Source organism: Peromyscus maniculatus, chromosome 5 (assembly GCF_049852395.1).
Source record: "Peromyscus maniculatus bairdii isolate BWxNUB_F1_BW_parent chromosome 5, HU_Pman_BW_mat_3.1, whole genome shotgun sequence".
Lineage (NCBI taxonomy): Eukaryota > Metazoa > Chordata > Mammalia > Rodentia > Cricetidae > Peromyscus > Peromyscus maniculatus.
The window spans coordinates 24,343,765-24,359,030 of NC_134856.1; the positions used below are offsets into that span (position 1 = coordinate 24,343,765).

The following is a 15,266-nucleotide window of genomic DNA, read 5'->3' on the forward strand; positions in this document are numbered from 1 at the left end:
GAAGGACCCAGACCATATGTAAAAGTTAGTACAGCTCTAATTCACACTCAAATCTGCTGCTGCAAGACATAGACTTTTCCTGCACCATAAACATCGTTTCACATTAGTTATTAGGAAAAATACATGGTGATTGTTCTTCAATATTAGATCTTACATTTTAGTGTCTGGTGGCTTTAAAACTATTTCATATCATTAATGTTGAAATTACTGACAGAGAGCAATCAAGGAAGAATTCTTGAAGGCCTTGATCCTGCCATCATATCCCCAGGACATAATAAGGTGAAAGGTATGGGCACACACCATAATCCCACAATCAGGAGGTGGAGGCATAAGGATCATCAACCTCATCATAGTAAATTTGAGGCCAGCCTGGTCTACATGTAAACTTGTCTCAAAGAAAAAAATTAAAAACAAAAACAAAGCATAAAATAAAACTGATAGATAAATAAGTTAAAGGGACTTAGGAGGAACATTTAAAATATTTTATTTTCAAATGACAAGGGGGGCTAGGAGCACTTGTAAAGCACTTGTCACCAATCCCAATGACCTGAGTTTGATGCTTGGTAGAAGGGAGACATGATTCCGACAGGTTGACCTCCACATAGGTGCTATGGTAGTGCATGCACACATACTATACATACCACACCCATATACAAACACCTTAAATGGGTGTTAAATAATAGAAGAAACAGTAAAGATTTTACAGAACAATAATAAATGTATTGCATCAGTCACTTGAGATCCTGCTCAGCTGTGCTCTAAGAACCCACATGATTCTCTTGGATAAGAGGTCAAACAAAATATTCTACCACTTGCTATTGACTTAATTTCACCAGCTCACTTGTTCTCACAAGAAAGAGAGTGTTGCTGTTAATAGTTACTAAAGCAGATAAGCAGGGCACTGATTCATTCTGGAGTTTAGGCCTCTACCAAAGATTACAATAGAGAGTTTGCTTCCTATTTTTCTTTTTTCCAATTAAAGCAGTCACAAAATGATTACCCTTCAGCCATTAGGAACACTATTTAGAGGGCCAATACTCTGAGTTTTCATCTCTAACTCAAGTCACGTGCCACATTTCTAACTATCCCAGGAAAAGCAGCAATGCTGTGGCTCTGTTTCATCTCTGAGGGCCAGCATCAGCTGCAGTTATTTTGTCCTCCTGCTAAGCGAACTCTTAATTAGGGACTCTGCTATGGTCAAGCTCTGTAAACAAGCACACCCGTGACACAACCTGACTCTCTTGGGGTATCAGATACCTTTGAGGTGGGGGCTGTGCACCTGCATCCGCTGCAAGTGTAGATTGATTGGAACAAATTCTAAGCTTTTCTCTCCTTTGCTGCTGCTGGATTTGAAAGAGGACCCTAGAAGATGAAGATTGGAAATGATTAGCAAATGAATAAACAGACACATAAACAAATATGAAACGCGTGTGTGTTCAAAGATACATTTGGCAAAAAATGATGTTACAGAACTTTAGAAAGGAAAACGCTAATTCCTTCACTTTCCCCATAAATATTAATTCAAAATTCTTTCCTTTATTATTATGTTACTATAATAATACCATAACGCAGAGTAACATAGTTTACTCTTCCTTGCTTTTGATGTCAAGATAAGAGAGCTACGCAGAGTTTAATTTTTGGCTCCCTTATCTCTACAGCAGCACTTCTCATCCTTGTTCCTACAGGGCATCAGTAAACATAATTCGGCTTGGGGAAGTGACGTCACTGCTTCTTACCTGTTTCCTTGCTGAGTTCTGTCAGGATGTCTTGGTACATAGTCACCATTTGATCACAGTGAGTAAGGACATTTTTCCGTAGGTTGTCCCAGTGTGGGGACAGGTCACCAAGGTCTTTTAACTCCTGGTTTCTGTTAAGAATACAAAACAGGGTCATTTATTTCTCAGAATATTTATCTACAGTTATTTTTATGTTTTGGTTAGTCACATATGTGATTTTTAAATAAACATGATTTATAAATACAAAAATAAAGAATACAAAACAATAGAACATTTTTTTTCCTTTGTCTCAACAATCAGAACTATTAATTAGGGCTATCAAATGAATAACAAATTGTTTCAATGTCCTTCTTAGGAAACTGAGTTTACCAGCTTGAAATAAAAATTAAATAAATAAATAAAATAAAAGTACAAGAAGTTTAGATGATACAAATATCAAAAAAAGTAAACTTTTTTGATGAAATCTCACAGATTGTAGACTCTAGTACAATTTCCTTGGCATTCACTTCTCTCAAGGACAATTTCAATACTCTGCATGCATATATGTTATCCCAGCTTTATCCAAAGGAAGACCTAATCCTGCCATTTAGGTTTAAATTATTAACTTTTATCCAAGTTCTAGCCTTTAGCCAAGTTAATTTAAATAATCAGATTGCCTTTTAAAAGTGATGGTGATGAATGGTTGGATACTTTGCTTAGTTGGATGGATCCTTATTTCCATGACCTTTTGCTGGCCACATTTTCGTGATGCTAATTTAACCAGCAATAATGAACTGTCTTTGCTATTTTGGCCATGAAACATGCTAAATACCAAGCTAATAAATTCAGGAGATGTAGAATCTTTACTATGTAGGAATGCTAAGTGCAAGAATAATTGATGGTGTATACAAATATGCCTTGTTTGCTGGTTTTTGCTGTTGGCTTTGCTTTGTTTCAATGGGAATGCGATGAGGTCCACTTCATCTTTCAATTGAGGTCTTTACAGTTTTTGCTAACATTAATCTCATTCTCAGCTTTTCCAGAGATTATCTTTCATGACACAATATTCATTGGAGAAGTAATTAATAGTGGAAAATGAGAGTAAAAAGCTTGTGATAAAATGGGAAGTGCAGATAGTGGAGAGAAGTTTTAAATATGGAAGAGTTACGTTCTCTGACCTCAAATCAAAATGTTCAAATTGATTACAGAAGAATGACAAAACAAGCAAGTGACTCCAGAAGGCCCCAGAAAGCCAAGCCTAGAAGAACCAAGGTTGGGTCTGAGATAGAGAACTGTGTGGTACATCAGCCTAATTAGTTCCAGCCTTTGCTATAAACACACAGCTCTATGTGAATAGTAGTACTTAGTATTTTTATGTAATATTAATAAATGTGATTTATGATGGCTCTAAGTCATCATCAGAAATCCTAACTAAAGGTTTCGATGATGAAGGAAAGGAGGGCGCATAACAGTGTTGCTGAACTTCATGTGCGATGAGTCCAAGTGGTTATGCATGCCAGTGACTATGAGATGTTTTCCGGAAACGTGGTCAAACAAGTTGAGCATTCTATGGGGAGTGACTTGAGAAGAACTGGAAGGATTTCATGAAAGATGGGATCAAATTTATTGTATTTCTCCAATATGTCACAGTCTATACAAAAATACATACATAGGCCTGGTAGTTCTAACAGATGAACTGAGAGGTACACACAGAAACATCAACATATGATTACTTCAAATTGAGAAAAGTTCAAATCATAGGATGAAACCAGAGCCAATGGATGGAAACAGCCAATGAGGCACCGAGTTGCTGGAAGGTTAAAAAATAATTGAAATAAAGTAATTATAACAACACATTAAGGTAGATTAAAAAGAGTTTATAGCAACAGAAATGAGTGAACCTTGCAATCAGGAGATCAGGGGCTATATGATCTGATATTGTACTTTATTGCTAAGTGAGCAAAACTTCAAACACCTTTTTCTACTACATGCTATACCTATTGGTTAAGAATTATCCTATAGCACATTAATTTTCTACACTTCTACCTGTGTATGTTCCCTGATAAGTTGCTACTGAACAGGCAATTTTCCTAGGTGAGAAAAAAAATGCTTCTTGACTATAAGAAGAGGATCCTACCTGCATTGCTGAGGATCCTACCATGACAGAAGTCATTTGGAGTATACTAAAGCCTGACCTTCCTCTCAAGGGGAGTTGATATACCTAGCGGTGTGGGAAGATAAGGTGACAATTTTGACAATATTGGGCTCACTACTGAGCAAGAGGCGAAGGCAAAACATGAATATGTACTTGAATTCAACAAATACAGAAAAGCCAATCAACTGAGCCACGACTAGCAACTACTTGCAAAACACGCATACACACAATTTTCATAGATACCATTAGCATATAAAACAATGTCTTTCCTCTATTCCAAGTTCAAGAATAATTGTTGAGGTAGGAAGGGGAAGCACTGCCTTGATCAGATTGGCAGATGGCCATGTCTGTGAAAGAGTGTTTTGATTGATGGTTGATATGGCGGAGCCCCTCCCACCATCTCTAAGCAAGCTGAGGATGACCCAGAGGGTGAACCACTGAGCAGCATTCCTCCATGGTTTCTGCTGCAGTTCCTGCCTGAGCTGTACTCTGACTTCCCTCATTGCTTAATCGCATACAATAGCAATTGGGGGAAAAGAGGCCATGAATTTGAAGGAGAATTAGGAGGTATAGATGGGAGGGATTAGTGGGGGAAAGGGAATGGAAAATGTTTTCATTAAACTATAATCTCAAAAAAGGTTAAGAAGAAAAAAAACTGAACATGGAATAAATTACACTGTGGGAATTTTTCCTTCTAATATTTTAGCAGTGCAAAGTAAATGAAATTATGTAAAATGTAACCAAATGAATAAGAGTGTCCTGTTCTGTAGGGCCTGTGTCCTCAACTCTCTAAGCCCCTTCATGAATATCACAGCAACCTGATGTTACTGCTGTCATTAATGACATGTTTTCACTAAGTCTTTGAAGAAAACGACAAAGGACATGAATTATGTAAATCTCTCCTTAATTCACAGACATAAAATTTAATAATCCTTTACAATCTATATAAAAATTATATCACTCACAGTATTAAGGTTTCTATTTTCTGTCTTCTACAGGTATTCCAACTTAAACACACAACCTGAAGATGCCAGGGTAGGCTCCATATTCCAGCCGAGGGGGCAGAAAGACTCTAAAATGCCAGGATTCTGGAAGGCTGCTGTGAAGTGGTCATTCAGTACATGATGGGGCCACTGCAATCATGAACTTGCAGCATTTGTGGGTGGCTGCACAAGACCTACACCAGATCCAGCCAGTCAACATGCCCCAGGACCAGAGAGTAGCTTATGAGCCCCGGGCTCTAGCTGAGAAGCTATTGACAACTGGCTGCTTCTCCAAGGGTCTGGCCCCTTTGAGAGTGCTTATGCTCTAGTGATGGCCCCACATCTGTGAGCATGTGGGCAGCACTAGTTGGAAGCAGTAGGTGATGACACAATTTAAAAGAAATAAAAAAGAAAATGTGGAAGACATGAAATGGAAAGGCAATTTGGGGTTATGGGGGAGTTGGATGCAAGAGCTGTGGATAAGATCTAAATACGTTGTATTCATGTATAAAATTACCAAGAAATTTTCATAAAAATAAAACATTCAAATCTGCCTTTCCATCATGCCTCTGTGTCTCCAGTAACACACTGATTCTTCCCAGAGAATGCTCTCCCCTGCCAAGAGCAATCACGTCCTCCCACTGCATTCCCTCATTGGCACTCCTCATCTTATGCACTCTTCTAGCCTGTCTCCCACTCCACCTCGTCCTTTAGCAAACAAAGGTAAATAGAGAAGGTTGAGAAGAACAGCTGGATATCAAAATATTAATAAGCACAGGTCCCTCACACATACAACATCTGCAAAGAGATTGATGATGGCTCAGGCTTGCTACACAGATAGCGCATGCTCCGTAGTTCTGGCCATCCCATGTGCCAAGTGTGACATTGTTCCTACCCAATCAGTAACTGCCACAGATCATAGCAATAACTTTAGGAAGAATCTACTGTGTGTGTGTCTGCTTTTGTATCACCTTATCTAACTATTTCAAAAACACATGTTTTTCCTGGCAGTGGGTGTGTAGTTCCCGGAAAATTGTCATGGTCCCCTGAATCTTCCACACACAGACTAACAGCATCCCTTCCCCATGTGAAAACACAAGCCACTGAATAATACAGATAAAAGAGATTTAAAAACAAAACATGGCTGCGAAGAGTGAAGGCAAATAATTGAACATAGAATGAGTCTCAAGAATCTGCATGAAAAACAACCAAATCCACTTTTTATGTTTTATCCTCAATGCATAAAATTTGCATGAGTACTCAACTGGTAAATGGTGTTAAAATGTCCCTTATACCTCGGGGCTACTGTGAATAGAGCAATGGGGGAAGATATTAAACTAAGGAGGCCAAGTGTGTGGCCAGGCACTAGCACTTCACCTTCACCTACCATCTCCTCCCATGAAGCTGTTCCATTTATATTTGATTTCAGTGTACAGTAATATTGCAGTGGGTAGGGTGTGCCTGCTGCTAAAATAAATGAAATAAGGTTTAAGGACAACTAAACAAAATTTTAAGACTGCTGGGAGGGGACAACTTGCAGAGGAGGGGATTCCAACATGGCTCACACGCACTAGGATCCTGTGAGTGAGAGCCATTGAGAAATTGTCACTTACTGTAATACTATATGTCAAATCCTTATTGCAAATCATACAAATATATGTATATCTGAACATGTATATGCATATAATATGATATACATGTAAAGTAGTTTGTGAGTCTGTATAGGAATATATCCTATATATTTTATCCAAAGAACCATAGCAGCAATAACTAAGCAGTAATTCCATAACATATGCTACATTTCTCTCTGCATGATACCTAAGAGGCCAAGAGTGGTAGGAGAAGATTGATTATGAAAATGGGGGAATCAGAGAGAAACATCTAGAATATAAGTGGTTCAGCCCCTCCCACGGACTTTTATTCCTCATTATTCATTTCATAAATAATCGCTTGACTCTTCAAAGTAAAAATTGCTATAGAGATGTCCAACCTGTCTGTGGGCTTTTACACGCACAGGGAATTTCTTTAATTCTAAAACCAAGACACCACATGTGGACACATTTATATTTAAAGGGTGTGTCCACAATTATAATTTTAAATGGGTTCATAAATTTAAAAATATCCTGGAAATTATTAAAAGTAATTATTGCAACAAGTATCTGAGACTAATGTTAATTCAGTTACAAGAATGTAGTCAGACCAAAGAGCTTGAGGAAAATTTATATACCAAAGACTATGGCTGAGTCATAGAGACAGTAAAACGGTATTTTAAATTGTTATTATTGAAGTAAATAGAAATATTTTCCCCACAATGAGCTCTATAAAACTATTTTGTGGAATAAAATAGCTATACAATTTGAATGGAACACTTTGGTAGTTAGACTATCATAAAACCACATGTGGGTGTGCATGGGTGGAAAGTTGCACGGCCAAGCTGTTTTCATTCATTAAGCAAAATTAGACCTTAACTCAAACCCAAAAGAAGTCACAAAAGATGATCTGTGAAGGACAACAATGAAGTACTAAATTGCCAGTGAAGAGGAGAGCACATAGATGATTGGTGGGTGGCTTCAGTTTCCTAAAGGGGTTGGTTGACAGCATGAAGCCAGCCAAGCTGAACTAGCTGTCAGGTTTCACAGTGCATGCAACCCACGAGGAAAACGTGCTTTCACTGACAGCAGGGTGACAATTCCATCCATAGATTGCAGGTTTCCTTTTTTAACACGTACTTTATAAATGACTGTGTGGTTAATGCTGTAATTGATGATCTACCATTTCACAGACAATGATGGAACCTTCTGAGTGGTCATTCACTCTGATTTTGACTTGACATTAAAATAAGTGGTTTCTCTACACGTAATAAGGCTTCAATTTATATGCAAAGACTGGGAACTAGAACACAGTTATTTCAGGATTTAGTTGTAATCACAGAATCTGTTTGTATGTGATAAACAGTAGGATTCTATAATTTAATTTTAGGCAACTGCATTAGAAGAAATGAGGGGCAATCAGCATGCCTTGTTCCAGGCTAAGAGTCTATTTGTTACTCTTGATAAAGGTGAATTGGTGTTTGCATCTAAACAATGCCTCATTCCTGTTACTGTTGGAAGTCATAAAACATGAACTGCAATTACTTCTTAATACCTGAAGCTCCCTGCTGACGTTCTGCTAGATCGTTAGGACACTGTGTTGTGTGATGGTTTCTCTCAATCCCTCTGTCCCATGCCAATTTGTTTTAACGAGTCATGAAAAGCACAAACTACACAGACACTGATAGAGAAAGGGAGGGGGTGAGGTTTTCTTTGTCTTTGCACCCTGCCTCTTCTCCCTCCTGAACACACAAGCATTTCTGGATATCATCTTTTCAAATTCCACAGCTGCATGGGCAGGTGTTACCCAGGAAGGCATGGAAGGTCTGTGCAAAGCAGGAGGTTTTGCAGATGTTTACATTGTATTTGGCTGGCTGGTGAGTGCCTCAAGACCGTCCTGGTAGTCTTCCTTTGCTGTTCTATTTGGTATTCAGAGTTAACTCGGCATAAAATACATCTAATCATTTGATTCTTACCACAAGACCCAGAATTCACTGTTGCGTGGTTACACTAAATAAATGGGGGATTTAACTGCACTGGGCACCTCTTAATGCTCAGTAGCCACACAGCTAGCGTCCTATGTGACATATTAGCAGCATAGAACCTTTTCTATCCGTGGAAGATGTCTTGGGCAATAACTTCTCTAGACAAGAGGGAGGAACATGACTGAGAAGTGAAGTGACAACTTCTGGGCCCCACTGAGGATGGAGACAGAACTGGGATGTATAAACAGGGCTCACGAGTGTAAATTCTACTCACTTTCTTATTTCCTAGTGAGAACTATTTTTTTCTAAGAAAGTATCTATGTGGGGGACTCATCTGAAGACTGTCCAACACCAAAAAGAAGCTGCTTCAAATGTTCTCAAAAGTGCATTTGCCACATAGTCTTGGCCGTATCAACTGCTGGAAAATCCAACCACACAGAAAAATATGTTTCTGCTATGTACTGATCAAACTTGTCTACGCCTGCTATTGCTCTGAGCACCTGACACATTCCCTCTTTTATTATCTGTAACCTGTTGATGAAGGTACAGTTTTCATCATTGTCATTATCATTTTACAAGTGGGGAAACTGAGACCCAGAGAAGTCAAGTAAGTCACCTATGGTCACCTGCCTGGTGCGAAGTTGAGCTGGTATTGCTCCCAGACAGTTTGGCTCTAGACCTGATAAAGGCTAGCTAGAGCTGTGTAACAAATACCATACTCTGGCTTTTTGATGGGAATGTATTTAGAGACTTCTGAAGGCTCCAAATCCAAGATCAAGGTATCAGCAGTTTGGGTTCCCTGATGCCTTACGGATCATTATCTCTGTTAAACTGTATCATTGCCTTTACTCTGTGTACATATTCTTGCTTTCTTCTTTATGCCCAGATTTCTCCTGTTTACATGGACATTGGCCAGGGTTGATGAGGATTATTAATATGGTAATGGCCTCATGGTCTCTTAACTACCTCTAAAGTGTATCTCCAGTACACTGAGGCTGTAGGGGTACAGTAACAGTCAACTGAAACAGAGCATGTGCTTTTAACTACTATTCTAGTCTGCAGTGACTTGAATCTTAAATTTAGCACCAAAGCCTAAGTGTTAAAAGTATGGTCACCAGCCATGGAGGACACATTAGGAGATGGTTGGGATATTTAGGAAATGAGGCTTAGCAGGAGAAAGTTAGATCGCTGGGGTCATGGTTTTAAAGGGAATGCTGGGACCCTGGATCTTTCCTTTATCCCTTTGGTTTTCTGGCCACCTTGAGGAAAATCAGTGTTTTCTGCCATGTGCCTCCCTCCCCCCCCCTCCTCACTCCCTCCCTGCTTCCCTCCCTTACTGCCTCCCTCCCTCCCTCTCTTCTCTCATCTTGAATCTACCAGTCTGGGAAAAACATAAGTGGAATAGCACAAGAATAAAGAGAAGGACGTCGCCCTTTGCTCCAGCGGGCAGAAGGAAAGGGTGCGAAGTTATTCTATCTCTTATTTCTACAGGCAGAGAACACCCACTGGTTCTCAATAGCCAACGGTCAGCCTGAAAACATACACATGAGTTAACAGTACACAGACAGAGCAGGTTTTGTTTAAGATTAAATACGTATGTGCGTATACATACATGCACACAACAATAATTAATGAAAAAGGAGGCCATGAATTTGATAAAAAGGCAGAAGGCAGAGACAGTTATCTGGGATGGTTTGGAAGGAGAAAGAGGAAGAGAGGAATGTTGTGATTATATTATAAATTTAAAAATAAAAATACAGACTCAACTGCTAAGTATCTTGGATCAATCCGATCACACAAAACTCTGTAATATCTGTGCTGTCTAACCTCGAGTAGATATGGCAAAACTGAAATAAACCCAGGGCATTAACATACAATTTTAACTTTATTTAATTGTAAAAAATGTAAACAAGGTTAAATAGCCACAGGTTGCAAGTATCAGATAGTGCAGTTTCAGTGTTAGAGTAGGTCATCAGTCAGGCACCCAGTAGGAGGCTGAGGCTTCAGGAGGCCGTTACAGCCGCCCTCTACATTCCACACGCCCTTTTATAGAGCTTGTCACAGTACTCATATATAAATGAGTCAGAAGACAGTCTGGGGCTGTCACACTGGCTGCCCCAAACAAGTTTAATTTTTCTCAGGAAAAAGACATTAACTAACTTTATATTTATTAGAGATAGTTTGACATGAAAATTCCAGAAGTACCATTAGCAAATTTGAGGTGTCCTTTTTTTTTATAATGTAGAATTCCTGAGACCCTAACACCTGATACCACATAGCTAAAGATATACCTATGATTAAAAACTACAATTAGCTGTGCCTTTCTGTCTCAAAGCAAGCAAAGCTGAGAGTAATAAACGTGGTTAGCTATTGTTTATCTGGGCCACAGAGAATAGCCTTTTGGAGCTCACTCACTAGCTCCTATAGCAATGAATTAGCCTTATAAACATTCAGGCAAGCATGATTGAGTCATCCTTGACAAAGCTCCTTAAAGATTTGAAGTTCATATGTTTATCTGCTTCCTCTTGGTTTAAAGTTTAAGGCAACACATTTGATCTCTACCCAGCCTTCTAATTTTCCAAATATAATCATACTGGCCTCTAACAATTTTGAGTTTTCTCAGAAAAAAAAGACAACATTATAACTAACTTCATATATACTAGAGGTAGCACTAATGTGCAGAAGTATCAACAGAATATTTGAAGTGTTCTTATTTTTATATTTCAGAATACCTGAGACTCTAATGAATCTGAAGCCTTATTGCTATTCCTAAATCAGTATCAGCTCCAACCTCCCAGCATGGTGGACAGAAAGTGAGTTCCATCCTTTTTTTTTTTATCACTGGGAGTTTTTGACACAGTGTATTAATGCTGCTAATGGTGTGTGGTACAGTATTAATCCTAAAGGTACACACTGACACATATTACATGCTCAATTTTGTGCCTCAAAAACTACCAACTTCCCATTGTGATAAGAAAGAATAATAATAACTTTGCTATATACATCATGTGGCTGCTGTGTTCATTATTTATTATATCAAGGCAAGGAATCTCAATATATTAAAGACACATGTGTTTATGTACCAGATATATGTCATTCATTGATCATTTTGCACATGTATGCATATTACTTAGGGGTTTTTGCACTTGGAAGAAATTGAAAATTTAGAAATGTCACACAGCTATTCACCATCACTGTGCAAATGGAAAAGTCAGAGGACAACTTGCAGGAGTTGGCTCTACCTTTCTTCCACAGAGACCCAGGGATCAAACTCAGGTATTCAGGTACAGCAGTAAGTGCCTTTTACTGATGAACCATCTCACCAGCTCAATACGTATAATTTAGTGTTTATGACACGCTCTCATATTAATTTTAAATAAAGAATCTTGGCATAAAAAGGCTGTAGCTGTAGCTCAATGACAGAATGCATGCTTAGCATTGAGGAAATTCTGGGTTTAATCCACAGTACCTCAAAAGAGTAAATAAAAAATAAGATAAAAACAATCACAACAGGACCGAATCTGCACACAACAGAACAATGCATCCTTCTAGATGAATTTCACCCCGTTCTTTCCTGTGAAGGTATTTTAATATCCGAACAGTAAAATAAAACCCACATTTTGTTGCCAGCTTGATGACACAAAATACTCCACAGGACCTCTCATTAAAGGATTCCAAGAACTCACAACAACGAACTTAATGGCACACAGCATCTGCCCTCTCTGTCAGGAGTTGGTAGGTCAAAGGCACTCATATGATGAGTAACATACCACTGTGCAACACCATAACATAAAGAAAAGTAAGCAGAAAAGTGGAGTTTGTCAGCACGAGCCCACAACAGAATCAGAATGTGGGGCTGTTAATTCATTCCTCTGCATCCTTAGGGTTGGAGTATCCTCAACGAGAGCAAACAAGGAAACAAAGAAAACACGTGAACAGAGGTGCTTGGAAATCTACACACCATCTATGAAACTCATCGGTTTGGGGCTGACTTGCTAAGTATACTGTCTAAGAAGAGTAAGTAGCTCACTCCTGACTGCTTGTCACTCTAAGGCATGTTCCTTTGAAGTCCGTAAAGGTTTTCATCATTTTTTTGCTTTTTTGCTTTTTTCAAGTATGTACAGCTCAAAGGACATTCTGAAAGGCTTAGGCTTCAGCTGTGTGGGAGAAAACAAGACATATTAGCCTGCCCATACACCAGGGACAGATCCCGATGCCCCTGCCTGGGTGCTCCCCAAATAGTTCAAGCCAAACAACCGTCTTCCATATCCAGAGGGCCTAGTCCAGTCCTGGGGCGGGGGGGTGGGGGGGGGTGGGGGTGGCTTCACAGCCACTGGTCTACAGTTCATGGGCCTCCAATAGTGTGGCCGGTCAACTCTGCACTTCTTCCCATCATGCTCTCGATGTTCCCAGACGTTATTCTGCTAAATGGACATAGCACGAAGCAGCCCTCCCTAAGTTTTTATACTTCTTCACATAGATTAGCGCACCTCTCAAGCCTTATCAGGAAATCTGTTTGCAGAAGATGGCAATCAATACGAAAACCTATAGCTTGTCAATGTATAGAGAATGAGTACATGGAATGGTCAGCTCTAAATATCATACCTTTCCCCACAAGGCTCGGGATCATCACAGGAGACAAACGGGGAAGAAAGACCATATGAGCTACAGGCTATAGATGTCTGCAGCAAAACTTCATTTGCGGGGTCCTTGTACAAAGAGCTCACAGTGTCTGCGGCTACATGCACAAGACCTGAACATTATTGAGTCAGTCAAATTCCCAAAGCGAATGGGGATGGAACATATAAAGTCCCATCCTCATCTGAGAAATGCTGACAATTTCTCTAAGGATGTGGTCACTGAGAGGCTGTGTTCCAGTAGATAGTCCTATACCCAGGTACATACAGGCAGCTCTAAGTGCATTCAGTAACTTCTATACACAAAATGAAATGAAATTGTGAGGAAATATCAGAGGGAGATTGGGAAGGCATTTGAGGAGGGCTTGGGATGTAATTTCAAGGAAGGCTTAAATAAAATATTTTATATACATGCATGAAATTTTCAAACAAAATTTAAAAATAGTATATAAGTAATGAAAAGCTCCCAGTTTGTGATCATTAAAAAGTATTTCAGATCTCTGAACCTCATTAGCAAACTTTAAATAATTATAATATTGAGTTAAACAATTACTGCAATAAGAAATTTAAGTAAAATTATAAGGATTCAATGAACATCTACTACTGTAATGATTGAATGATCTGTCTTCATAGTGCTTACAAGTTTTATTGAAGCAAATTTTATCATTTAAAAAGAAAAATTGAAGTATTTACTGACAAATAAACCACATGGTTGTCATTAATATGATTTATCATCATACACATGTTCAATTTTGGAAACTGAAATACTCAAGCAAAGTCTATCTATTCTTTCCTAGAAGTCAATGTAATTTTGCATATAAAGTGTTTTCAAACTCTGTTTCAGTTTTCTACACTCAAATACTTAGCTCATTTTTTCAGTGTTACTTCGTAAGTTTTCTCTGCATTATAAAACAAAGCATATATTTCTGTTTGATATAAAATTTGAAGAGTGGCTTCATGCTCATGATTATGAAACATTCTTATCCTCAGTTCCAACTTCATCACCCTATATACTGGAAAGATTCTCTGTTCATTAAATTAATGATTAAAATTGTAAACAGGAAAGGGATCATGGGAAAAAGAGATAAAAACTGACGCAATCGAATTATTTTCTTCTGGAAAGTTACATTGACTATAGAGTTCATTTATAGTAAAATAGAGTTTTAAATGTCATTTTATGGTATAAGAATTTATATTTCTTGATAAAGATAATACTACATAGCCACAGGGGTCTCATCTAAATACATGCATACCACACTAGATTTAATACAATATTTATAGTCTCCATGGAACTTATACCACATAGATACAACTATTATGTAGACTGAGCCTAGCAAGCTTTGAAATAGTGTGAAATCTAAAGGAAATACTCAACATAAAGAAAATATGTGGTGACATTAAAACAGACTATAAAAATTTTATGTTAGTAGTTTGAAAAGACTTATATAACTTACCCTACACTCAACCATGCTAGAAGAACTATAAACACAAGGAAAAACACACATAAACACACACACACACACACACACACACACACACACACACACACACAGATGTTGTTTGTAACATGTCTTTCTTTCCTTCTCATCAAATCACTCCACAGTATACTAGTTACTTCTCCTTCGTTCTCTAGTTACACTAGATCACATAAGTAATTTGCTTGTGAGTAGTAACAAACCCCCTATGTCTAATTATTATCAAAACAATTACACTTCTAAAAAGAACAGTGTAACTCTGAACACTCTATAAGGAGAAATTTGCCTCCTCATTCCATCCTGGCATGTAATGCTGGTCCAGTTCTCAAAGGGCTAAAAATCAAAGCTATCTCCAAAAAGCTCTCATTGCAACCTGCATTTTAGATATATTTCAATCAGACTGTATGAGCCTGCAATGTGATTTGTGGGTGTGATGTAAAAGTTAAGGCTGTGGGCAAACAAAAGCTGTAACTAAATTATCACAGGAACAGAATAGCGGGGTTCAGTCAGAGCAAAGATGGGGAGACAAATGTCATGGCTTTGTGAGAAATAGTAAAACAAGAACAATAAGAAATTGGAGTTGATGTGGGGTAAATTTAGTAAGATATACTATTAGGTTTGGAAAGGTTGTTTTGATTTTTTGAGACAGGGACTAGCTAAGAATGATTTTGGAAAAAAATCAATGAGTTAAGCTTTAGCCACGGTGGGCAACTGCAACAACTCATAT

The 15,266-nt window shown here is 38.4% G+C and overlaps 1 protein-coding gene across 6 annotated transcripts in view; it reads right to left on the reverse strand.

Moving 5' to 3' along the window:
• The window catches only part of Inpp4b (inositol polyphosphate-4-phosphatase type II B), a 742,657-nt gene that overhangs the window by 154,022 nt on the left and 573,369 nt on the right, over positions 1-15,266 (reverse strand). For all 6 annotated transcript variants that reach the window (XM_016006370.3, XM_016006364.3, XM_076571928.1 and 3 more), the window contains 2 exons: positions 1,737-1,867; positions 1,258-1,362 (listed from right to left, as the gene is read on the reverse strand). In XM_016006370.3, coding sequence (XP_015861856.1) covers positions 1,258-1,362; positions 1,737-1,867 — 236 coding nt within the window. The remainder of the gene's footprint in view (positions 1-1,257; positions 1,363-1,736; positions 1,868-15,266) is intronic.